Below are 22,593 nucleotides of genomic sequence, written 5' to 3'. Positions count from 1 at the left end.
TAATGCATGATGAAAGAGAAGAAAGAAGGCAATGATATGCAAATCTATCCGTTCAAGCTATTCAGTTGAAAAGACAGCTGGATGGAAAGAAACAAGCAGACACATGGGCACCTATCCATTTTACTTCAGGTACTTTTATATTCCACGAGCAAACTTTGTTTCTCTTTAAAAATGCACAAATAGAAAAATCTGAATAAAACCCTACAATGAAATTCTGTTGACAGGTGTTGAGGATAGAATCATGTGCATGCTGTGAATATTTTTGTTAATTCTGTATTTACACACCTTTATAATTTGATTTCTGTAAATGTTCATTTAGCAGAATGTTCATGGAAAATTGAAAAACCATAAATTTTCAAGAAGGGTGAAGATTTATGTTGAAAAGGCTCAATGGCCATCTTGTAGTGTGGGTCAGGTAAAAAACAAAATTATTTGACTTATGGAACTAATCATATAACAAAATACCAATTTTTTATTTTATTTTACAAATAAACACTCAAGGGAATCCTCTTAGTTCATGGGAAATCCATGGGCTAAAATTTGTTTGCAAAACATTTGTCAAACATTTTTCAAATAATGAAAAAAATTGCAAAAGTCACTGTCAGGTTGTGGAAATTTTGCTAATATGTAAAAGGGCCAAATTCACTTAATAAATTGTTCACAGCAAACTTTTCACTTGGTTCTAATAACAGGTAATGTCTGTACTGAATGTCATTAGGCATTTTGCTTTTGATTCTCATAGCTGTATCTAAGTCACCCTAAAGTCTGAAAATATGAACGCAAAGTTTCAGGGAACGAACTCCAGAAGAATTTGATCAGTCCAAATTACAGTCTTTTAAACTCTATATCTTGACCTGGTAGAAAATTTGCTGACAAAACACTTTTCTATCAGAAAACGCAAACTAGACTGAATTGAAACTTTCTGCAGGAACTTGTCAATGGAAACTAGTCTGGGCTCACTAGGCTGCCCAACCTCCAAACCAGGATTTTTAAAACTGTCCATACTGTGGAAAAATTCATATATCCAACTTTTCATTTCAAATAGGAAGGCATTTTTTCTCAGAAATGTGAAATTTTCCATAGGATAGAAATTCCAGTTCCCACACAGCTCTATGTAAAACACCGTTTTCTAAAAAAGACATATAATTAAATCAAGCAAACTTTCATTGTGTTTCCAGATCTGGTAAAATACTATTTTCTAAAGCAAGAAAAGGAAATCCACCGTATTTTGTGTGGGGATTCAAAGATCTTTCCTGGCTGCCTTTGCCAAGATATACATCATTTTCTTTCATGGTGTCAGAGAGTGCATTGCAATAAATTAATCACAAGCCACTTTAAAGGAAAGAGAAAAAAAACTAAATGTGAAATGAAAAAGAAATTCTAGTTTAAACTTTCTGTGCCTGTTCTCTATTTTCATTTTCAACACTTATCTTTAAATAATGGCAAAGGTGAGGTAGGAATATTTTCAAAATACACTCAACACTTCTATTGTGTGTGTTATTATCTCTAATACTCTCTGTTGTTACCACCAACACCACCACCACCAAAATTAAACATTATAAAAGTTACACATAGGACCTCCCTCATTCTTATCTCCCTATTTTATGAGCCAGGCAATAGACTGAGGACCCAGACAGACATAGCCTGGAAACCGGGAGATGTTGAATTTTCTAGCCATACTTTTTTAGAGTAGATAAAAGGCTTTCAGTCTCCTCATAGAAGAGGAAGAAAGGCAATTCATAAGGGAAATACAGTAATTTTAAAAAGCCATTATAAATGAGCCCAGTAGTTCAGCAGATGTGCTCAAGTACAAAAAGCTGCAGCTATGAAGTTAGTCAGTTCCATCCACAATCATGCAATTCTGACCCAGTTTGCTTTTATCTTTTATGTCAGGCAATCTAAAGAAAGTAGGATTTTATTTACTGGGAGAGGGGCAAATAAACTCACGACAATTAAAGACTAGAAATAATCTCTCAGTGGTTTAGGCCAGGGGCGTTTTAATGATAAAAAGGTTTAGATAAATTACTCAAGCCAAGTGTCTTGGTTGTCTTCCCTTTTTCTTTGCTCCCAGGGTGAAACAGACAGACCAGGCTCATTCTATTTACTATATCCTTTTAAGCTCTAAAACATACACATCTCGTCAGTCAGGAAATTATGGTACAACTGTCTTAAACAAAATCAGTTTTAAAAAGCCCATGGGAAACATGGAGCACTGTGAACTAAATCTTGGTCCCATCAAAGTCAACAGGAGTTTTACAACTGACTCCAGCAATACGGTCTGTGGCCTTGCATTTACCCCTACTCTCTCCTGTGGGCGTTTCAAACAGCATTCTTCTAATCTGGCAATTACAAAGCTTTCTTTTTCAATTGTAGCTACTCTATTGTTCTTTCTGTTCCTATTTCCAGTTCTAGGACCTGATTCAAGAAAGCTGTTCAGCATGTGCTTGAGTCCTGTTGAAGTCAATTGGAGTTAAGAACCTGCTTAGAGTTAGCACTTTCTTAAGTACTTTCCTGAATCAAGGCCAATTAAGTGCAGATTTGCATCACCCATTCCCACACAACAGCTCTCCACTATTTCCCCCCTCTTTTCTCGGCCAGCTGCACTTACCGATAGAACGTCGTATAATCCACTGTTGAGTGACAATTCTGAAACTCCCAAGCCTTGAGTTTCTGGCATTCCCTGTGGGCCCGAAGTTTTACCCTCACTGTTCCTTGGCACAGTTCAGGTACAGGTTTCTTCTGTGGGCGACTGCAGAACTCATTCGACTCCATGCGCCAGGATTCAGCAAAGTCATCCACATCAAACTTAAAATTCCCATCACCTCCTACCAGGTCATCTCTCTTGTGCCCATTATAGTTGCCACACAAGCCACAGAGTTTGCCTTTCAAATGTGGTGCAGCCATGACTTCGACAAAACTGTCTCCATCCCAGGAGATTTCCAAGCCTATTTCAGAGTGGAAGAAGAGGGGGAAAGGATAATTAACAGCTATTTGTGTTTATAAACGTGTTTTTATGGGAACCTAAGTAAAAACATTTGGCTTCCTTCATAAAATCTATACATGCCTCAGTAAGGGCCTGGGCCTCCTCTACAGTAAGCGCAATATTACTCAGATCAGAGACTATTACAAGGAATTATAACTGTTAGGTGTATCTGGATATGTTTTTTTTTCTGGTGGGAGGTGCTTGATTGACAGATCTGGAGATGAAACAGAAGTACTCTAAGTGAAATCCTGACCCTATTGAAGTCAATGGCAAAACTCCCATGATTTCAATGGAGCCAGGAATTTACCCATTATGTAGAAAAAGGTACAGCACAGGCAGCAGCTGGACAAGCTTTGCCTTCACCACAGTACATCACCAATGAATTTTGGAGAAGCCATGTGCTCTAAAAGAGCATTCAGTCCCTGCCTCTATTTTCATGTTGCCAACTGATAACTCTTTTGGATATGGACATCTAGTCTGAGACCAACAATTCATCTGACGCAGGTCAATAAAGATATGTCTGATGGGTAACAAATGTTCAGACAGTACCAACCTGAAATGGATTCAAAATGCTTAACTCAAAGGGGTTAAGGGCTCTCTAAGCCTATTACCAATCCTTGACCCAACTAATCTTCGTAAAGTACCAACCCAGTTGAAAGGGGGAGAGGGACTGAACACTCATTCAGTAGCTGGGATTCAGATGGGTTGCTACATTCTGTGTCTGACAACACTTTCTTTAAACTAAGATTTAGCACTTTCGGGCCATTGAATTTTAAATTGTTTAAATCCCCATCATGTTGTTATTATGTTGGATAAAAAAAAGAACATTGGGAGCTGCTAAGGTTCAACTCCCACCAGAAACTGTTAACCTTTATTTTAATTCTTATAGCCACTATCACCTGACAATCATATTTTACATGTAGCATGTTTCCATGAAAGCAGAACAAAGCACTCAACCAACATTAATTTCTCCTCCCAACATCCTTTTGAGGAAAGTAAGTATCATTATCCCCATTTTATTGGAAATGAGAAAGAATAAATGACTTTGTCAAAGTCACACAAGACGTTAGTGGCAGACACCAGAAGACAACCTGGATTTCATTACGCCCAGTCCTGTCACCCATAATCCCATCTGTATTCCCCCCTATATTTATGTATACAACTAAATAAAAGAACTAATCAATCCATTCAAAACTGGTACAGTTTCTTCTGTAAAAAGTTCTCATTGTCTCACACTACAATTCCAATGTGCACAGCCCTCAAATAAAACTGGATGTGGTTAAATGGTGATTATGGTCAGAACAATGGCTGCAAAAGAGGTGCTTTGTCATTGGCATATATTGCCTTGGCCACATCCTGGTTTGAGACATGTAAGCAACAACTGTTTTGGGAGACAGCAAGCAAGTACCTGTACAATATTCCTTCCCACACAGATTGCTTCTATAGTATGGTTTCTTAAGTTCTAGTTCATCTTGGTTTAGAACATAACTCTACTTTAAGAGTTTATGCTCAACTCATTCCCTTAATGAGCTTCATGAGGCTGCTGACCTGAAGTGGAGTCACAAAGGGATGGGAAGGGAGAATGGCCCACACTCAACTAGTTCAGGATTAATGTTGATTCAGTAAGGGTTAGATTACACAGCCCTGACTCATGTTGGTGAGCACTTGAATTCTGAAAAATGGGTGTCTAAACTTGGTGTTTACAGGCATTCCATATTTATTTTCCATCAGCAATTTGATTTCTAAAAAATGATTCATTGACTTCAGTGGAACTACTCATGATTACCAGAATTAATAAGGCTTGTGCAGTCCAGGCCAACAGCCCTAAATAAACTATTCAAAATGTGCCTGTATCCTTTACAATAGTTGTCACCAACCGGTCGATTGTGATTGATGGGTCGATCCTAGAGGATCTCCCTGCCGATCTCGATCTCCGGCGGTACAGCAGAACTTCCTCTAAGACAAGCTCCCTGCCTGCCCCAGCCCCCCACTGCTCCCAGAAGCGGCCAGCAAGGCCCTGGGAGCATAGGGGCAGGGGTCTCCCTCTGTATCCTGCTCCTGCCTGCAAGCACCACCCCTGCAGCTCCCGTTGGCCGGGAACAGGGAGCTTTGGCCAATGGGAGTTGTGCGGCAGTGCTTTCAGAGAGGGAAAGTGCATGGAGCCATGTGCCACCCACCCCACCCAGCGGCCACAGGGGCACATTGTCCCCTTCTGGGAACAGTGTGGGGCCAGGGTACGCAGAGAGCCTGTCTTAGCAGCAGCCACGCTACATCACCTACCAGGAGCCACCAGAGGTAAGTGCTGCTCGGCAGGATGCTGTACACCAGCCACCAGCCCTGAGCCCCCTCTCGGAACTGGCACCCTGAACCCCCTCCTTCACCCTAAGCCCCAGCACTGAGCCCCCTCCCAGAGCCACCACCTCAAACCAATCCTGAGCCCCCTCCCAGAGCCAGCATCCCATACCCCCTCCTACTCCAACCCCCTGCCCCAGCCCTGACACCTCTCCCAGAGCTTGTACCCCTCACCCTCTCCTGCAGCCCAGCCCCCTGCCCCAGGCTCAGTCCAGAGCCTCCTCCCACACTGTGAATCCCTTGGCCTCAGCCCAGAGCCTGCATCTTCTCCCGAACCTCAACCCTCTTCCCCAGCTTGGCGAAAGTGAGTGAAGGTGGGGGACAGCAACTGACGGGGGTGGGGGAATGGAGTAAGTGGGGCCGGGGTTGTGGAAAGGGCAGAGCCTCCAGGAAGGGGTGGGGTAGAACCTGGGTTGCCCTTAACTTCAAAAAGTTATCTTGAGCATAAAAAGGTTGGAGATCACTGCTTTACAATATTTTAAAGCGCTAGTTAGTGTGTCTTCATGTCCCCCTCTCTCTGAGCCCCATCCAGAGAAGATGTTGGTTACAGTCTCCCACTACAAATTCTGGCTCTTTAACTCAAGCTGTAGACATTTATACTCTAAATGTGTCAGTTCCTGGTTCAACTCCCAGTGTTGACCAAGATAGCAACTGTCGCACTAGTAAAAGAGGATTTTTCTAAAACTCCATATAGTTTAGTTACACTATATCCTGATTTAATTTTCAGATCTTAGAGAACATTTTGTTACTGTATAATGCTACATTTTTAGATTCATTGTTTTTCAGAGTCATTCAGTGATGCTTCTTTGGTTTTGATGAACAAAATAAAGATTTCTCTCTCTAATGGAGCCTTTTCTGCTTTTGGATAGGAGGAATCGTGTTTATACTATGACATTAGCTAATACTGTAATATACATGATATTTTCATTCTTGCCTAATCACACTGTATAACATGTATCTTTTTATTTGTGCAAATGTGGAAAAATTAGTTTGTTTAAATAAACCAACTAACAAAGGGGATTATTCTATGGAACAATGTTTGAAATGGTCTCTTTGGCAGACAGAAACTGTTTGAAAGTGTTACTTCGTGCCTACTTTTTCCCCCCACTGAATAGATGAGTTTCCCATTCTCTTGGATAGGAGTCAGGATGTAAGTAATTGGCAGGGTTTGAAGCCAAAGGATGCAGCATCTGTCCCATCTGGGGATATGCAGAATAGGAACATTTTTTTAGTTACTTTTTAGGGCTTTCCAGTTTTTCCTTTTTAGAAGGATGCTAAACCAACTTGTTACTCAGCTTAACTTGGCACAATATACTGTATTTTAAAAATTTCATTGTTCATTTATGCGTGTCCCACACTGAGTCTCACATGCTGGAGGCTCACATCAATTGTTCTGCAGGATTTTTCAGTTAAGGCATCCTCAAGATCTGGCAGCCAAGATTCTGCTCTAAGGGTTTAGATCCAAATACTTGTACACAAAGCCTCAGCAAATGGGATTTGTGCAGAGAATCTCTGCAGGTTTTGTGCAGACAGGTTTTGTGCATACTCCCCCATCCTGATGGTAGAATGAAGAATTCCCGCATAATATCAGCCGTGCTCCCTTCTGTTTCCAACATGGGGATTTTAGATCAAAGTCTCTACAAAACCACAAATCCAATCCAATACACCTGACCAACTATTTGCACCATCAGGGAGCATGGCAACAGAATTGCTGCTTCCTGGTGCGCAACACGTTCCTTCTCCCTGCACAGCCTCTCTGTAACAAGTTCTGCCACTGTGCAGAGAAGCCAGGTAGTTCTGCTGCTTTTCAGACATTGTTTGCCAGGCAAAGAGGGATTGGTGTGTTCAGTGAAAGAAATCTGATCGTCGTCCATTAAAGGAAAGAATTATTTGGACTATAATTTGCAGCAGTTACATACTATTCGGGACGTTGTCATATGCCATATTTGCACTACATCTTCCACCACACGGACAAAGATGTGTACAGTTGTTTATTGGCCTTACGTCAACAACAAATGGAACAGCAGCAGGATTAGCTGCCAGTCGTCTTTGATTCAGAACCTCTCTCTGGGCTGTGGCTGGCTAATGAATTCCACATCACTAGAATTCAGTGTTCAGCTGACTGCAAAAGAAGCCCTCAAGATGCTTTAAATTAAGACTTTTGAGTAATGGTCATCTTGTGTGCATTTTACAGACAGGCAAAAAAATCTGCCTTGCCTTTTTGAGGAACAAGCCCATAGCTGAGATCCACATTATGCAGGTTTACATTTCCAGTGGATATGTGAATAGGTATCTCAATTGTCATCTCAGCAGTGGATGCTATGGTACATGTAAAATAATCATGCTAGCTAATGAGTATCACTATGCCTTGTGTCTGTGACTGTATCACTTTATAGGTGAGATTGGTTTCACTGCTTTCACACGGCATTTAATTGAATTAACAGTAATTATTATTCTCACTGAAACAGTACTCCATTGTATAAGTGAAATTTCCCAGGACTGCTACCTACCTGACACGTGCTAATGAGAAATTTCTTAACTTCCACCCTGTGTTTATCTATGCTGGAGTTCTACAGTCTCAGATCAGTTTATCAAAACAGCTGTATGCCCAATGGCCTAACATTTCGACAATTAACATATTTGCTAGGATTCAGCAGACCTGGGTGTCTGCTCTCTCACTTCCTTATCCCTTCACAAAAGTTACCAGATGTTCTGACTATTCCCATTTGTTCCCACTTCTGGGTCTAACAACACAAAGGAGACCAAAAGCCTGAATCACAGCTCCATACAGATACATTCTCATTCAGATAAAGAAAGAACCCTGCAAGTAGCTGAGGTAATACAGCAAGCCAGGGCCTGGTTTTCAAACTGGACACTCCATTTTGGTGAGCATAATTTGGTATGCCCAGTGAATTTTGTCCACAATTTTGCATATGCAACTCATTCAGTCTTTGCCTGGCAATTCACTGCAGGTGTGGAATTGTGATTATATAGACACTAACATGGGGCACAATTTTTTGCTGTCACTGAAAACATGAAGTCTTGTTTGAGAATTGGCTTCCAATTGTTCAGTGTTACAGTATGTCACTTGGTGACCATAGGCAAACCATTTAGAAGTCACTGGAAGTGAAAATCGTATATCCATTTACATACATGGACTGTCCATGGACAGGTTTTCCATTTGCAGAAAGTAACACATTCTGAAAAGAGATTCTGCAACAAATTGTAATTTGCAGATGAATCTCTGTTCTTGCATGCCTCAAAGGGATGTTGTAAGGTTGAATTAATTAATATTGATAGAGTTCTTTTAGATCCTCAAGCATAAAGCGCTGTTTAAGCACAAAATGCACATGATTATTGCTACTGAATTATTGTTTCTTCATGTTTGCAATTCTGGAATTGTTGCATTTGGAGATTTCACTAGATACAAGTCAGACACCACTATATTAGCATCTTTTATGCTTCTTCCAATGTTTCTGATTTGGAGCAAGCCCCACCTGCTTTGGTTGTAACTTTCAGCAAGTAACCATCCAAGTCAATCTGAAACTGAGGAGTCTCGCAAGGCAGTGATATCCGGGTCCCATTCCATTTCACTGTGAGGTGCTGCTGGAGGCTGATAGTGCTTCTGCCCAACACAAGGTCCACAGATTTTGTCCAGGAGAAAGAACGGGTCCGACGTGCATCGTTTTTCACCAGCACCTGGAAGGCCGAGGCAGAGGAGGAGCAGTCTTTTGTCAAAATGTACTGACATGTTCCCTGAAAGTTAAATGTCCTTCCATCAAAAGTGTTGTAGTGGGGGTCTCCAAATACAGTGCAAACTCCAGGCTCTGCAGGTGAGTGAGAAACAAAAGCACCATCAAGACCAATTGAAGTTTGAAAAGCAGCAGTTGATAAGAACTTAAGAGATACAGCCCACCCTTATACGCCCAAAAGTTTATAGTTAGGTGGAAGTGGAGGGCAACTAATAATAATAATACATTTTTTTTAATTGAATGACAAGCTTGTTGCTTTCTATTTTTTCAGTTTAAACATTCTTTTCAGGGTTGGGAAAATAAACATCAACATCTGTGAAACCAGCTAGAAACAAAAGACAAACCAACCAGTCTAATTCCACCACTCAAGCTGAATGAAACATAGAAAAGAAATTAACGGGGGAGGGGGGTAAACTATGTCAGATTATTTAAAAAAATTCAGTTCCAGCAACCAAAGGCCCTGATCCCACAATCAAATCTGTGCCTGTGCCCAAATCCTTGTTTCTGTGCAGAACCCAGTGGAAGTCATTGGGGCTCTGGGCAGGCACAAGGGTCTGGGCATGTAGGTTTTATTGCAGGCTGAAGGCATTAATAGTGACAGAAATATGGAACATATTATATATGTTCCATGATATAACTCATTTTAATTATATATATACACAAGTTATATCTTGACCCCATTGAAATCAATGGGCATTGTGCCATTGACTTCAGCAGTTTCAGGATCTGGACTTACATGTTTATATATTTATATACATAACATTTATATTACAGACATAGATAGATATAGTTGTTTGGCCAGATTCACTTGTTTGTTCTGGCTGGCCTGCTCTGCTCTAGAGACATAAAGTAGCTGTAAATTTGCCTACCAGTGAATCTAATGCCCACACATAAAATGTATTCTCACATTCACTAGATAATTCTATAAAACAATCTAGCCACTAACATAATTTAACCACTTTGATTTTTTTAGTCGATATGGTTCTGCTGATACCTAGTTTAAGTCAACATTGGTTGAAAAACAAGCACTTTGTGAGTATCTAATAGTGTGATTTATTTACATAATTATTTTCTACAAATGTAGGACAAATTTCTGGCTGGTGTTTTCATCTGTGAACATGTCAGAGCAGTCACAGGTCAGTGGGAGCAAAGTGCATTTTTTTCACCCTGATTATTATTTCTATACGTTTTTTGTATTGCTGTAGCACGTAGGGGAACCAATCATAGACTAGCACCCCATTGTGCTAGGTACTTCACAAAAATTCAACAAAAAGACAATCCTTCCATGAGGAGTTAAGTAGTTCTAAATCTACACTACATCAATTAACGCAGCACAGCTTCACTGATGCAGCTGCACCACTGCCGCACTTCCGGTGAAAACGCTCCAAGCCAACACAGAGATCTCCCATCGACTTAATAACTCCTGCCTCTGAGAGAGGCAGTAGTTATATACTGGCACTTAGGTTGGCATAATTTACATGCCTCAGGGATGTGGATTATTCACACCCCTGAGAAATGTAAATTACAGAGAAGTAATCTGTTGTGTAGATATAGCCTAAGTACGGGCTTGCCTTCACTACAGGGGTAAGTCCACCTAAATTATGCTACTCCAGCTATGTGAATAACATAGCTGGAGTCCATACAGCTTAAGTCGACTTACCCTGGTGTCTTCACTGTGCTGCGTTGATGGAGGATGCTCTGCAGTCAACTTCCCTTACTCTTCTCGGATAACTGAATACCAGGGTCAACTGGAGAGTGCTCTGCTGTCAATTTAGCAGGTCTTCACTAGACCTATAAAATTGACCCCTGCTGTATCGATTGCAGCAGCGTCAATCTCCCCATAATGAAGACCAGCCCTTAGATTCTAACTCCCCTCCAATGGAGAGGCTGTTTGTAGGCTATGTATGCCCAGAGATACGGATGAGACTTCAGTGGCAAGGTCTAGGGATTAAGGGGAATGGCTCATATATTTTAAAGTTTCAGCCTCCTAATGCAGCAATAAACACTAGCAACACTACCATCAGCTGATTACTGCTGTTCCTGGCAGGAACAGTCTGCATGGCAAGGATGTACACAGTGCTGCAATCAACAGAATACAGGTGTACATTAATATTGTTCTTGAAGCTTCAACATACCATCACCACAGCAATCAGGCACTTATCGCTAGAACTATTCATTAAAAGATGAAAGTGGATAAAGAAGTTATATAAATACCACTTATCTTTTGAAAAGTTTAAAAAAAACATTAATCAATGATCCACCTGGTTAATCCAGCCTCTTGGGTCTAAAATGGACTAATACAAACCTATAAAGGTGGAAGAATGCATGGTCTTGTGGATAAGACATAGAATTGGGGTCTGGGAGCTATGCCATGCATCCATCCTTCCTCTACCACCTTAAGTAAGCCACTTAGGTCACACTTTTTTATGTTTGGATGCCTAGCTGAGGACCCCTTGGCTCTGACTTTTTTCAAAGACAAGGGCACCACCAACATCAGCTGGGATCAATGAGAACTGTAGAAATCTGAAAATCATGTCTTAGAAATTACCAAATGAACCCTAAAAATAAATAAATTAAGGGGTATTTTTTAAAATGTGTGCACCAACCTCTGTGTGCCTCAGTTTCCTCATCCGAAAAGGATAAGGATAATACTATTCACCTCACAGGAGTCTTATTTTACTGCTGACAAGTTCTATTGATTTCAGGTGATGTTTACCCATTTAAAGAATTGTAGCATCAGGTTCTGATGCTACTGGTAAGTATTATTAGCATTTTGTCTTCATTTTCCTGTGTACCAAATGCAATTATTTGCATAAAATTTATTTCCTTTTTTGTTTTAAGAAATTACATATCATTTCTATTCATGTGGGCACGGAACTTCTAAGAAAATGAGGAAATAGCCCAAACCATAGTGAAAATGTCAATGAAAAGAACTGTTTTTGGTCTGTGTTTCTGGAGGCCAAGAATATGGGGTTATTATATATATTATTACCTAGTGTCTTTTTTTATTTCAGCTAGGACAGACATGGTTAAGAATCAAGACACAGAGAACAAACATCATTTATATATGTGCCAGCTAAATTGTTAGTACTGACAGGATCCAAAAGAAATGTTTATTTTTGATTTCGAACGTGTTATGCAGAGTAATGTTGTTTTATGTTATGTTACATTGTGTCACATCATATGTCAACTTGGTGTAGCGCACTTACAATAAAAAAAGAACATATTCTGGGCTGGACAATTCAGTGTATGATGCAAATGTTGTTGTTTACTTTAAGAACTGAAATTTAAAAAGAGAATTACCTAGGAATAGTCTAAATTAGCTGATACTACAGTGCCTTTGTATAAAATATTTCTGAAAGTTTTGTTAGAAATGTGTTTAAAAAAAATCAACAGTTTGCATGAGTGTGTGAGAGATACCTCAAACACTAGCCAACAAGGAGAACTGTTGGCCTGAAAAGGAAGCTTAAATACAGAGTGTAACCGGATTGTAAAGGGCAAAGTACACAAAAAGGGTTCCAGCCACCATGTGTAGCTTGCTTCCCCCTCCTTCTCACCCAGTAGGGTTTCAATCACAGATTGTTCATGTTCTTTTCCCCCCAGAGATATCCCCCATGAGACCTATTGGAAGAAGTGGTTCTCTAGTTAACAGTGCATGAGCAGCCCTCTTCAGCAATACTGAAGTCACTCAGTGGATGTGCCAACAAGTGGACCTGTAAAGGGTCTAGCACATTCCCCTGTGCTTACATACACACACATTCTGTCCTCACCTCTTAAAGACTTTGACCAAGATTTTCAGAAAGTCTGGGATTTTCAAAAGGGCAGAACAGAGTTAGGTGATTATCTCCCAGTTGCATCCCTAATTCCCTTGGGGTCTTTTGAAAATCCCATACTAAGCCCATCTTTTGATTCCTAAATAAGTGACCTTATTTTCCAAACTGCTGAGTTCAGTGAGATCTTTTAAAAATAAGATCACTTATTTAGCAGCCTAAACATGGACTTAGGAGCCTACCATTAGGCTTCTGCTGTTGAAAATCTTGGCCTTTGTGTGCATCTCCTATAGTATACTCAGTCTCCACCAACATAAAGGACCTAAAAATTTGCCTGTGACCTATATAGTTCCAGTTCCTAGCAGACTGGCTTAAATTTGGCATTCATAAAGCAAGAGCTCATGCAGTGCAGAGTAGATACCCTAAATAAATTATTATTTAGTCACTGGAGTAAGCTCTGAGGAAATTGGTTTGGACATTTTCTAAGTAAAGAGAGAGGGGAAAAATAGAAGTTTACAGGTTAAGGTGATTTATTTGTACATCTATAACTCAAAAAGGACTGAGCTTTTTAAAACCAAAATGAAACGTTGAATGTAATTAGCCAAATGGTAAACTAAGCCCTAAATTAAATGGGGCAAATTATTAACGGCACATGCATAACAGAATTTCATATTTTTTTTAATTTAAAAATGCTAATCCATATAATACTTTCATCGTAATTGCCCCATGGTACAGCTTGATATAATACACATTGTAAGATGTTTTGTCAAAAAAACAAAACAAAAAAACCCCAACAACCACAACTCCATGGGAGAAGATGTGGTCTAATTCATAAATAAAATGGCTATTCAGATTTGTCTAATTATGTACTCATGGAGTAGAACATGACAGCTGAAAAGTCTGTATGGGTAAATCACATGCAGGTTTTCTAGGTACTTACCCTTGCAGTCTATTTTGTTGATATACACTTCCATGAGAGGAGATTTTTAAAAGTGATTACTATAATAGGGAGCAATGTGCTATAGTAAATTAAGATACCAGTTGTTACTACTAGAGACTTGGATTCTAATATATGTCACAGGTGTCTAGAATTTGGTGACCCCACTCTTGCCTATAGTGATCACTTGCCTATTACAAAATCAAAGAGTGATTTGGCATGACTGGCACATTCTGCCCAGAAAAGGCCTATAACTGAAATAATAATAAATGACACTAGTAGATGTATATAGCACTTTTCATTGGAAGATCTCAGAGTGCCTTTAAAAATCTTAATTAATGAAACCACACAACACCAAATTGTGGCAGGTACAACGGGTAAACTAAAGTACAGAGAGGTTGTGGCTCAGTCATGATAGGAGGTGTGATAACTGATCAGGATTAAAGCACGTCCAGGGAGCTGTGGTGGGAAGCTTTCACAGTGCCTAAGCCCTCTACACCTCTAGCAAGTGTTGTCAGTCCTTCTAAGCAAGAATGATAGATTTAACCTGAATTCCTTGCTTTTAGTCTTGAGTTGAGGTCAGATTATTAATATCATTTGAATGTAGCTTAATGGTGGTTGTGAGGTATATGAAAATGACCTTGATATAACATAGATTTACTAATTTATGGAATTGATGTCAGTGGCACTTTTTGTAAAGCAGGTCAAAAAACCATATTTCATTACACTTTTACAATAGGATAAACTAAACTGTTGAACTAAAAGACATTTTCCACCGGTCTGACCACTGTGTTTAATTAATAATAACTGTACCCCAGCCATGGAGCTTAGGAAATGATATGCCAAAACTAACGACAGTTAATCCCAGCAGCAATAGACAAAAGGAACTCACTACCCCTTTAGGAGACTAGGTCCTTTTTCCTTCTGCCACAAACTGTTTTGAAAAATACATTTTAAACTAAAAAAAAAAAATTGTCTTTTAACAATCACTGTTTTGGACCCAGTTTGTAGAAATTGGCTATGCAGATCAGTACTCAGCTGTCCTGAGCACAGTGTGTTCTTGTACCTCCTATGTTGTTTTTGCTTTGGGAAGTCATGTCTCCTAGACGGCCAGAAATGTCTAGTGTATTAATAGGTGTAATGTGTGTACATCTTATCAGAAGCAGGCTGCTGTTGCAAGACTTCTGATGATCTGACACTTTGCATTATAAGTATACCAGTTCAGAACTTGTTAGTTAATTTAAAAAAAATTCTTTTATAAAAGTTACTTAATATTTCCCCCTCAGCATTGGGGCCAGTGCTAAGACACACCACTCCAAAGGGAGATCCAAGAAGAACTGCCCCTTTAGTCGGCCCAGAGGAGCGTGCCTCCTGCATCAACTTTTGGGGTAGTGTAAAATGCTTCAATTTCTGCATCTAGGCAGCTCTGCCAGCCAGTGTGGGCAGGAGGGATGGGGCCATAACTCCCCTTCTGTCTGTTTTGGTTAGAAACTCTACAGCTGCTAGGAGGGACTGCTGTTATCCCGACCCCCTGCACAGAAAAGACCCCCTGATCTATGGCCTATTGAAGTGAATGGAAAGACACTTACTGACTTGTGGAGGAGTTGAATCAGGCCCAGAATGCAAGAGGGGCATGGTTTCTTTAGCACTCCCCTGTCTATGTACTTGCCCAGGGCCTGGCTCACTCTGTTCTTAAGCCAAGTATCACTTGATGAGCTACAGCTGGTACTTCAATAACCGCGGGTATATAAGCATCACACTCTTCTTCAGTGGTGAAGGCACTTGACCTTTAGTTTCACTTGTCTTGAGGGTTATTGCTTGCATAAATCACCATGGAGTCTTTTGTAACCTTCAAAAGTCATTTTAATCTTAATTTAATTATTTTTATATTAAACAAAAATAACAACTCCCCTGGCACCTGGAGAGCAGAACACTTTGTAATTCAATGAAAATAGCTCTGAAAAAATGACATCATCCTCTTTCCTTTATCCATCTCGAGAAGAAAGGGCTCACTGTCCATTTGCAAATACTCTGAGTTCAACTCAGGAAGGCTTTCAGTGGCAGTGAATTACATAGTGCATCACCTATTTAAGATTTTAATTTACCTTCCTCCCAAATGATCCCGATGTTGCCCTACTATAAATTACTGCCTAAGAATTTCTACAAGAACCTGCCCATCACATGAAGTCAGGCTGTGATTTTGTAATTGACAAGGGGACCACTAGAGGCAAGACTCAAGTCACCAAATTCATGGCACTTGTGAAAGATCATATTTGAACCCAGGTCTCTGAAAGTTTTGGTGTCTTTGAAACTGAGTACACAGAAAATGTATATCTGTTAAAACAAATCCTGCTTCATTTCAAAATCCTTCCATCTGTTCCTCTTTTCTGTGTCTCATTCTGAGTCTATGTCACATATTTCTATGACCAATATCACTCATTCTATCCTTGGAGTACTGAGAACTGGACTTATGGTAAGAGATGTGTTGGATTAATTTATTAATACAGGATATTTTCACGACACCAGTTCAACCATAAATTCCTTCACAAAGGCCAAATGGTGTTTATACAATTGCTCTAAACATGTGTAATAGCAATATGTTAAGAGTGCTTCAGTACATTTGAGATGCATAATGGAAGAAGTAATGTACATCATCGGTATAATCTGATAGCAGCCAACATAAATGATTATAAACTACAGCTGATTGGCAAATTTCAAAAAGTTAAAAAAATTAGACAAAAAACAGACATTTTCCATAGAAATTATTTTTAGTTTTCGGACTGCTCTGTTATAAAGTGTTAAGGTCCTGATTCAGCAGGGCATCCCTAGTCAGTAAAGCACTTAAGCATTTGCCTACCTTTAAATTAAGCATGGGCTTAAGTGCTTTGCTGAATAGGGATGAACTTAAGGAAATGCTTAAATACTTTGATAATAGGGCTATGGGAGGGAAAGGATGATGCTATGACTAAAGCACAGAACTATATCAAGAGGCCTGTGTTCCACTGTATTCCCTGTTTCTGCCACAGACTTCCTGTTTGACCTTTGCAAACCTTTTCTGACTCTCACAAATCAGCATAAGGACCTGGAGCATGAAATCTGATTATGCTTCGTATTTCTTCATATCACTACCTTAGCTTGGATAATCGTAGCCAGGGTGAATCAAATAACATTTGCAAATTTCACAGGCAAGCTATAATTTATACTGCATAGCGAGAAATGTTTCCTCTAATTTGACACACACAAAAAGTGGTATTTGGAAGATCAAAAATTCTCTTTGACAGATATTTTATTTTTAATTTATGGGAGATATTATACTAACTCTGTCCCCTGCTAAAAGCGCCTGTCTATACCTCCATCAAAAAAGAGGGAGATGAAATGTGAGCATGTTTTGACTATAACTTTTTCCTGAGAGAATTTTTAAAATGTGAAGAGGGAACTTACTCACTTTCAGTGCAAATAGGACAGCATCCTTTTCTGTTCAGGATCTTACCCTAATTAGGAAAAAGATAGACTGGTTTACTGAAAGCATTTTTGGAGCAAAGACTGTTATGTTGTAAGGCTGGATAAACCTTTGAAAATAGTTCAAGTTGTGTTTGAACTCAATGCCCTGTTTACAGCTTCAAATATCAGGTGTTAAAAACAGACAGAATATTCAAAAAGCTTCCTGGCAGTCCCCTAAGAAATAAAATACTAAAAGGACTCTCTGTTGCTACTTTTCTCTTAGAGAGAGCAGGGGGAATTTGTATTCATGTATTCATGGCTATCTAAAGTACACTAGTTGTTTTATATAAGTAAGACTTCAACCTTTTTCCCATAAAATACATATGGTTCATTTCTGATGCAGATTGCTTGTATCCCTTCAGTTGCTTATGGGAAATCCTCACTAAAGAGAGTCATTCATCCAGCTACAAATATCAGTAAGAGATCTCACTGGTACAAATCAAGTTTATTCAAATTCTCTTCCATGGGTAAATACGGTGATATCCCTTACAAAATCATATTACTAAACTAGAAATAGTGGACCAAATTCTCTGCTGGAACCAATGGGTGAAACCCCATAAGTGTACTATTTATATCAGCAAAGACTTTGGTCCAATATTAGTAATATTGAGCAAAGGCTCAGTCCACTTTGCCCAGGCCAAGGTTTTTGTTTGTTTGTGTGTGTGTGTGTTTGTATTTTAAATAGTTCTGTCTCAAATAGAGGTTGCTAGAATTAGGAAATATGTGCTTTTGTTTGTGTGAGTGCATGTGTCCTTTTAAAATCTTCACTGAATTAAAAAGTGGCCTAATTGACTTAGTTCAAATTTGCTGAAACTGACTCAAGTTGAGAATAATCATAAAACATCTCAACCTGAAAGGTGGATGCTTCTGAAGATCTGTCCAACACAAAAAGTTTGTCTGCAGCAGGCTACTGCAGGGTAGATTCACAGCCCAGCTTGCCACAAACTACTTGTTTGCGTAGACAAACTGTTAGTGAAACCTAGGGTGATGATAACTGAAACTGCTTTGTAAGTCACCCACCATACACATGCAAGGAAGTAAGAGGCATATGGAACTTCCTTACTTCCCTGCATTGGCTCACCACTTACTTCCCTGCATTGTGGCAGCTCATGGAGGGGAGAGCAGCCTCTGCAGGGCTACTACTCTGGTTCTCTTACAACTGGGCAGAGCTTTGGCTCTGCCTCTCTCAGTGCACCAGCCAGAGCAGAACTGAAAAGAATGGAGAAGTAATCAGCAGCTGGTACAGAGCTCATGTGAGTTACCTCTCTCCCAGAGCAAAGGGAGAACCAGGGACCAGACTGTGATTCCGAGTCTCTCAAGCACCTATTATAATAAAACACTTTTAAACACCTTTAACTAAGTGCCATATAAACCCCCAAAATTATATACAGAGATATTTAGTTGGGCAACCCTTATTAGCATTAATGGGAGACATGCAGCTTAATGCCATACAGTATACTGAATATTCTTACCTCTCTGTTTCAATAAAAGAGTTGAAATCATCAGCCAAGCTGGAAATGGCAGGAATTCAAGTGAAATTGGAATCTGCAAGGCAGCCTGCTGAGACTGGTTACTTGAGCCACTATGTTGGCATGGGATCCTGTTTTTGTCTTGTAGAATAAGGAAGCCCATTATTGCTAACATGTGCTGCAAGAGTTCGTTAGCACTGAGGGTTCCCTTAGGAGTGGGATAAGTGATGTGATCCCATTTTTACCTATGAATATTTATAAGCAGACTGCATTCAAGTCTCTTTATTTTCTAGGATTTTTCTTCTTTTTCATGAGTTTTCAAGTCTATGTTTGAGGAGGGATTTTTTTAAAGGCAAGAATAATTAGGGTTTGGGGGGACGCTGGTTGGTTGTGCAATAGCAACAGCTGTTGTTTTTTTGTGCCTCATTTGGCACTGCAGTAAAAACACCAACTTTTTGTTTGCAATAATAACAGATGTGTATAAAATTAAACACTGTCTGTGCTTGGGATGGGAGAACGTGTTCTGAATAAATTTTAAACTCACATGAAGTTCACGGGTTCAAAATTTATCCACAGACTCAAATCCTCTGAAAGGCTTCGTGTGCAATGAACTTAGCTCGATTAACTATTTCATGGAAATGGTGCTCAAAGACAATTTTATGCTTCAATATCACCATGTACTTTCATAGTAGCATTGGAAGAAACATCTCTACAGCAACTCAGCTTTCGCCCAGGCTGGTATCACTAATTAGAAGTGTAGTATGTACTGGTGGTGCAAGGAGGACAACAGCAAGGTAGAAAATGATAGTGAGAGAGAGAGAATGGAGATGGTATAAAGGAACTAAAGGACTTGGAAGAGTAAAGAATGTGGAGAGGAGAAAGGGGTAAGTGAGGAGAATATGGGCTTATCTTCATGTACAGCAGTGCAGCAGCACTCTGTAGTTCTTTAGTGAAGACGCTACTACACCGACAGGAGAGTTTTTCCCATCAGTGTAGTTAATCCATCTCTCCAAGAGGCGGTACCAGTGTTGATAGAAGAAGCTCCCGTTAACATACACTGTCTACATACACCGTTGACATACACTGTCTACACCAGGGATTAGGTTGGTATACCTGTATCGCTCAGGTGTGTGGATTTTTCAGACTCTGAACACATAATTATACTGATATAAGCTTGTAGTGAAGATGTGGCCTTAGAAAAGAAGAGAGCTAGAGAATCTCTACAGGGACTCAATCCTGAAGAGAATGAGTTTACTCCATTTCAGTAAAGCACCTAAGTACACGCTCAACTTTAAATATATGGGCATGGTGTTGACTTCAGCCGGACTACCCACATGCTTAAATTCTTTGCTGGATCAAGGCCAGAGTGCTCAGCACATTGTCGAATGAAGCCCAAGGCAACAGAGGAAGTGTGCCTGTAGAATCAGTGATCAGAAAGTGGAAACAGAAACCATGAACCAAAAGGCTCAGTAGAAACCCAAAGCAGGGCTGACTTTGCTATTGGTGTGGCCAGAGGGCATTAAAATAGAGACACATACATTGCCTCAGTGTGCAAATGAAAGAAACTCAGAAAGGCACTTCCTGAAATTATCAGAAATAGTAAAAGATTCTATACAAAAAAAAAAGATAAGAAAAAAAGGTTATAACTTTGGGAAAAATAAAAGAAATGGCAGACACAATCTCACAAAATGTGGCAACCTGCCACCAGTCCAGACAGTAATACAAGTGGTTACTGGGTATAAAAAACATCTACAGCTTTACCAGTGTGAAGCCTGTTCCGAGTCAGATATAAAAGTCCTAATTAATTTAGAATTAGGTTGATGAATGAATCAATATTCCACCAGGAAAACTTCATGAAAAGAAAGCTAAAGCTAAAGAGTTAAGCTTTTATAAGTCAAGGTATAAATATTTAAGCTTGTCTGCATATCCTTAACTCTTTCACCCTTGTATGTGTGCATTATGACACAGAATTTAATGGCACAAACACATGAGGCCACTCTTACTTGCACCAAGCAGTGCTTCACTGCACAAGTAGTACCTGGGTCTAATGGTCTAGAGTGGGTCTAATGGTCTAGAATGATATTTAAAACTAGTAAGGAAATCAAGATACTACCCATATTTTTCTAAGCAATACAGTATTCTCTTGTACAATTTTTCTTCAGCCTAGTTCATAATATGCTTACAAACTTGCAGCATACACATCACTACCAAATCTATATCTTGTATTATGCAAAGTATAGGTAGGTTTGTGAAAAGGATCAAACGATTAACCTATGTTATTTGCTTTAAAATTCCTTAAAGAGAGAGAGAAAATTAGAATCCAACTATAGAGTTGCTTTCTTCTTTCTAATAGCCCTTATCTTGAAAAAAAAATGAGAATAATGTGTTTTTACATTAGGGTGACGTTTTGGCAAAGGGTTGTTTTTTTGGCTGATTTGTTGGTTGGGGCATTTTGTAGTTGGAAAAGGAAAGGCAATAGTGTTTGCAGCAGACTGTGAGCAGCCACTTTGAATCCTAGGACAGAATGGCTGGGTTAGAACCTATTAGGAGTGGAGAGATGGCACAGGTGCTTATTTTGCCCTGAGGAGGAGCTGGCTCTTGTTTGGGAACTCAGTTTGGGGGTTTAGTTTAGTTCACAAGCTTGTTTTAGTCTAGGAGTGTATCGTAGTTCAGAAGCTCACTACTGCTTGGAAGTTTAGTATTGTTTGGAAGCCTGCAGCAGCCTGAGAATTTAGTTTAGTTCACAAGCTTATTCTAGATTTGGGAACTGATTCCATTCCTGAGAACCCATCCCAGTTTCAGAAGCTTAATTTGGATTGGTATTCCAGCCCCAGCTAGAACCCAGGGCTGGTATAATTTAGTAAACAGTTTCAGGTTAAGCCTTTCTATCCTAATAGGGGATTTATAAAGGGATGTTTATTTCTTATGAAGCTGCTAATGGCATTTTGTGAGTTAAATTTACATGCTTTCTATGCTTCTCAACATTTAAAATCCTTTACTTTCTATATTTTTAATGGAGGACTTAGAACTCTTTTTGCTCTTGACTTCACTTATGAGTCTAGGACTCACACCTCCCATACTAGGATTGTAATATGACAATGCTGAAAGAGCATGTAAGTGTGCCTTATGGGTTGGAGAGTTAAAACTATTATTGGAATGTATAAGGTGAATTTTCACTTGGCATTGTTTTCCGCAGTTGATTGTATGAACAACAAGGGAAACAATACATTTATTACCTTAACGGATCATTTCCAGTCTTTTCTATTCATAAGTTTATTTAAATGAAATATAATGTAATGTTGTATTTTGCAACCGGGTCATATTAAATTACTTTAGCAACCTGAGCTCTGAGGAGACGTAAAAGCTTAAATTGGGTAAATGAAGGACACTATAGAGGGGCATCCAATTTTTTCTATGGTGCCACGCTCCTAAGAATTCTCATAGAAAACTTGATGTGCTAGATAAAAAGTTTTCTATGGTCCCAGGTTCTCATTTCCTATGCACTCCTTAAGAATTGCATGAGGAAATCCCATTACCTGCTAATACTCCCAGAAGAGTTGCATTAATGCATGCTTACTAAGGTATACAGTAGCAGAGCTCCTCTCTTCTGAAGCTTAAGGAGGCTCATGGCAGAAGCACTGAACTCCTTTGAACCACCAAAAAGATGAAGTAGAAGATTGTCTCTACTGCACAGAATTCCGAAGGCTCACTAGTACAGTGACCCTGCCTCTATAGCATTTGGAAATCCAAAGTACAAACACACACCTCTACCACTGCCCTTGGCTGTCAAAAAGTCACCAAAACATATTTCTATTCACAGGAGTTTGTT

At 39.5% G+C, this 22,593-nt stretch overlaps 1 protein-coding gene across 1 annotated transcript in view; it reads right to left on the bottom strand.

Moving 5' to 3' along the window:
- Positions 1 to 22,593, bottom strand: part of BMPER (BMP binding endothelial regulator) — a 243,562-nt gene that overhangs the window by 71,358 nt on the left and 149,611 nt on the right. The window contains exons 10-12 of the mRNA XM_030549389.1: positions 17,240 to 17,285; positions 8,833 to 9,162; positions 2,609 to 2,945 (exon numbers count right to left, since the gene is read on the bottom strand). Of these exons, the coding sequence (XP_030405249.1) occupies positions 2,609 to 2,945; positions 8,833 to 9,162; positions 17,240 to 17,285 (713 nt within the window). The remainder of the gene's footprint in view (positions 1 to 2,608; positions 2,946 to 8,832; positions 9,163 to 17,239; positions 17,286 to 22,593) is intronic.

This window comes from Gopherus evgoodei, chromosome 2 (assembly GCF_007399415.2).
Source record: "Gopherus evgoodei ecotype Sinaloan lineage chromosome 2, rGopEvg1_v1.p, whole genome shotgun sequence".
Classification (NCBI taxonomy): Eukaryota; Metazoa; Chordata; order Testudines; family Testudinidae; genus Gopherus; species Gopherus evgoodei.
This window is presented reverse-complemented; position numbering and strand designations above follow the sequence as displayed.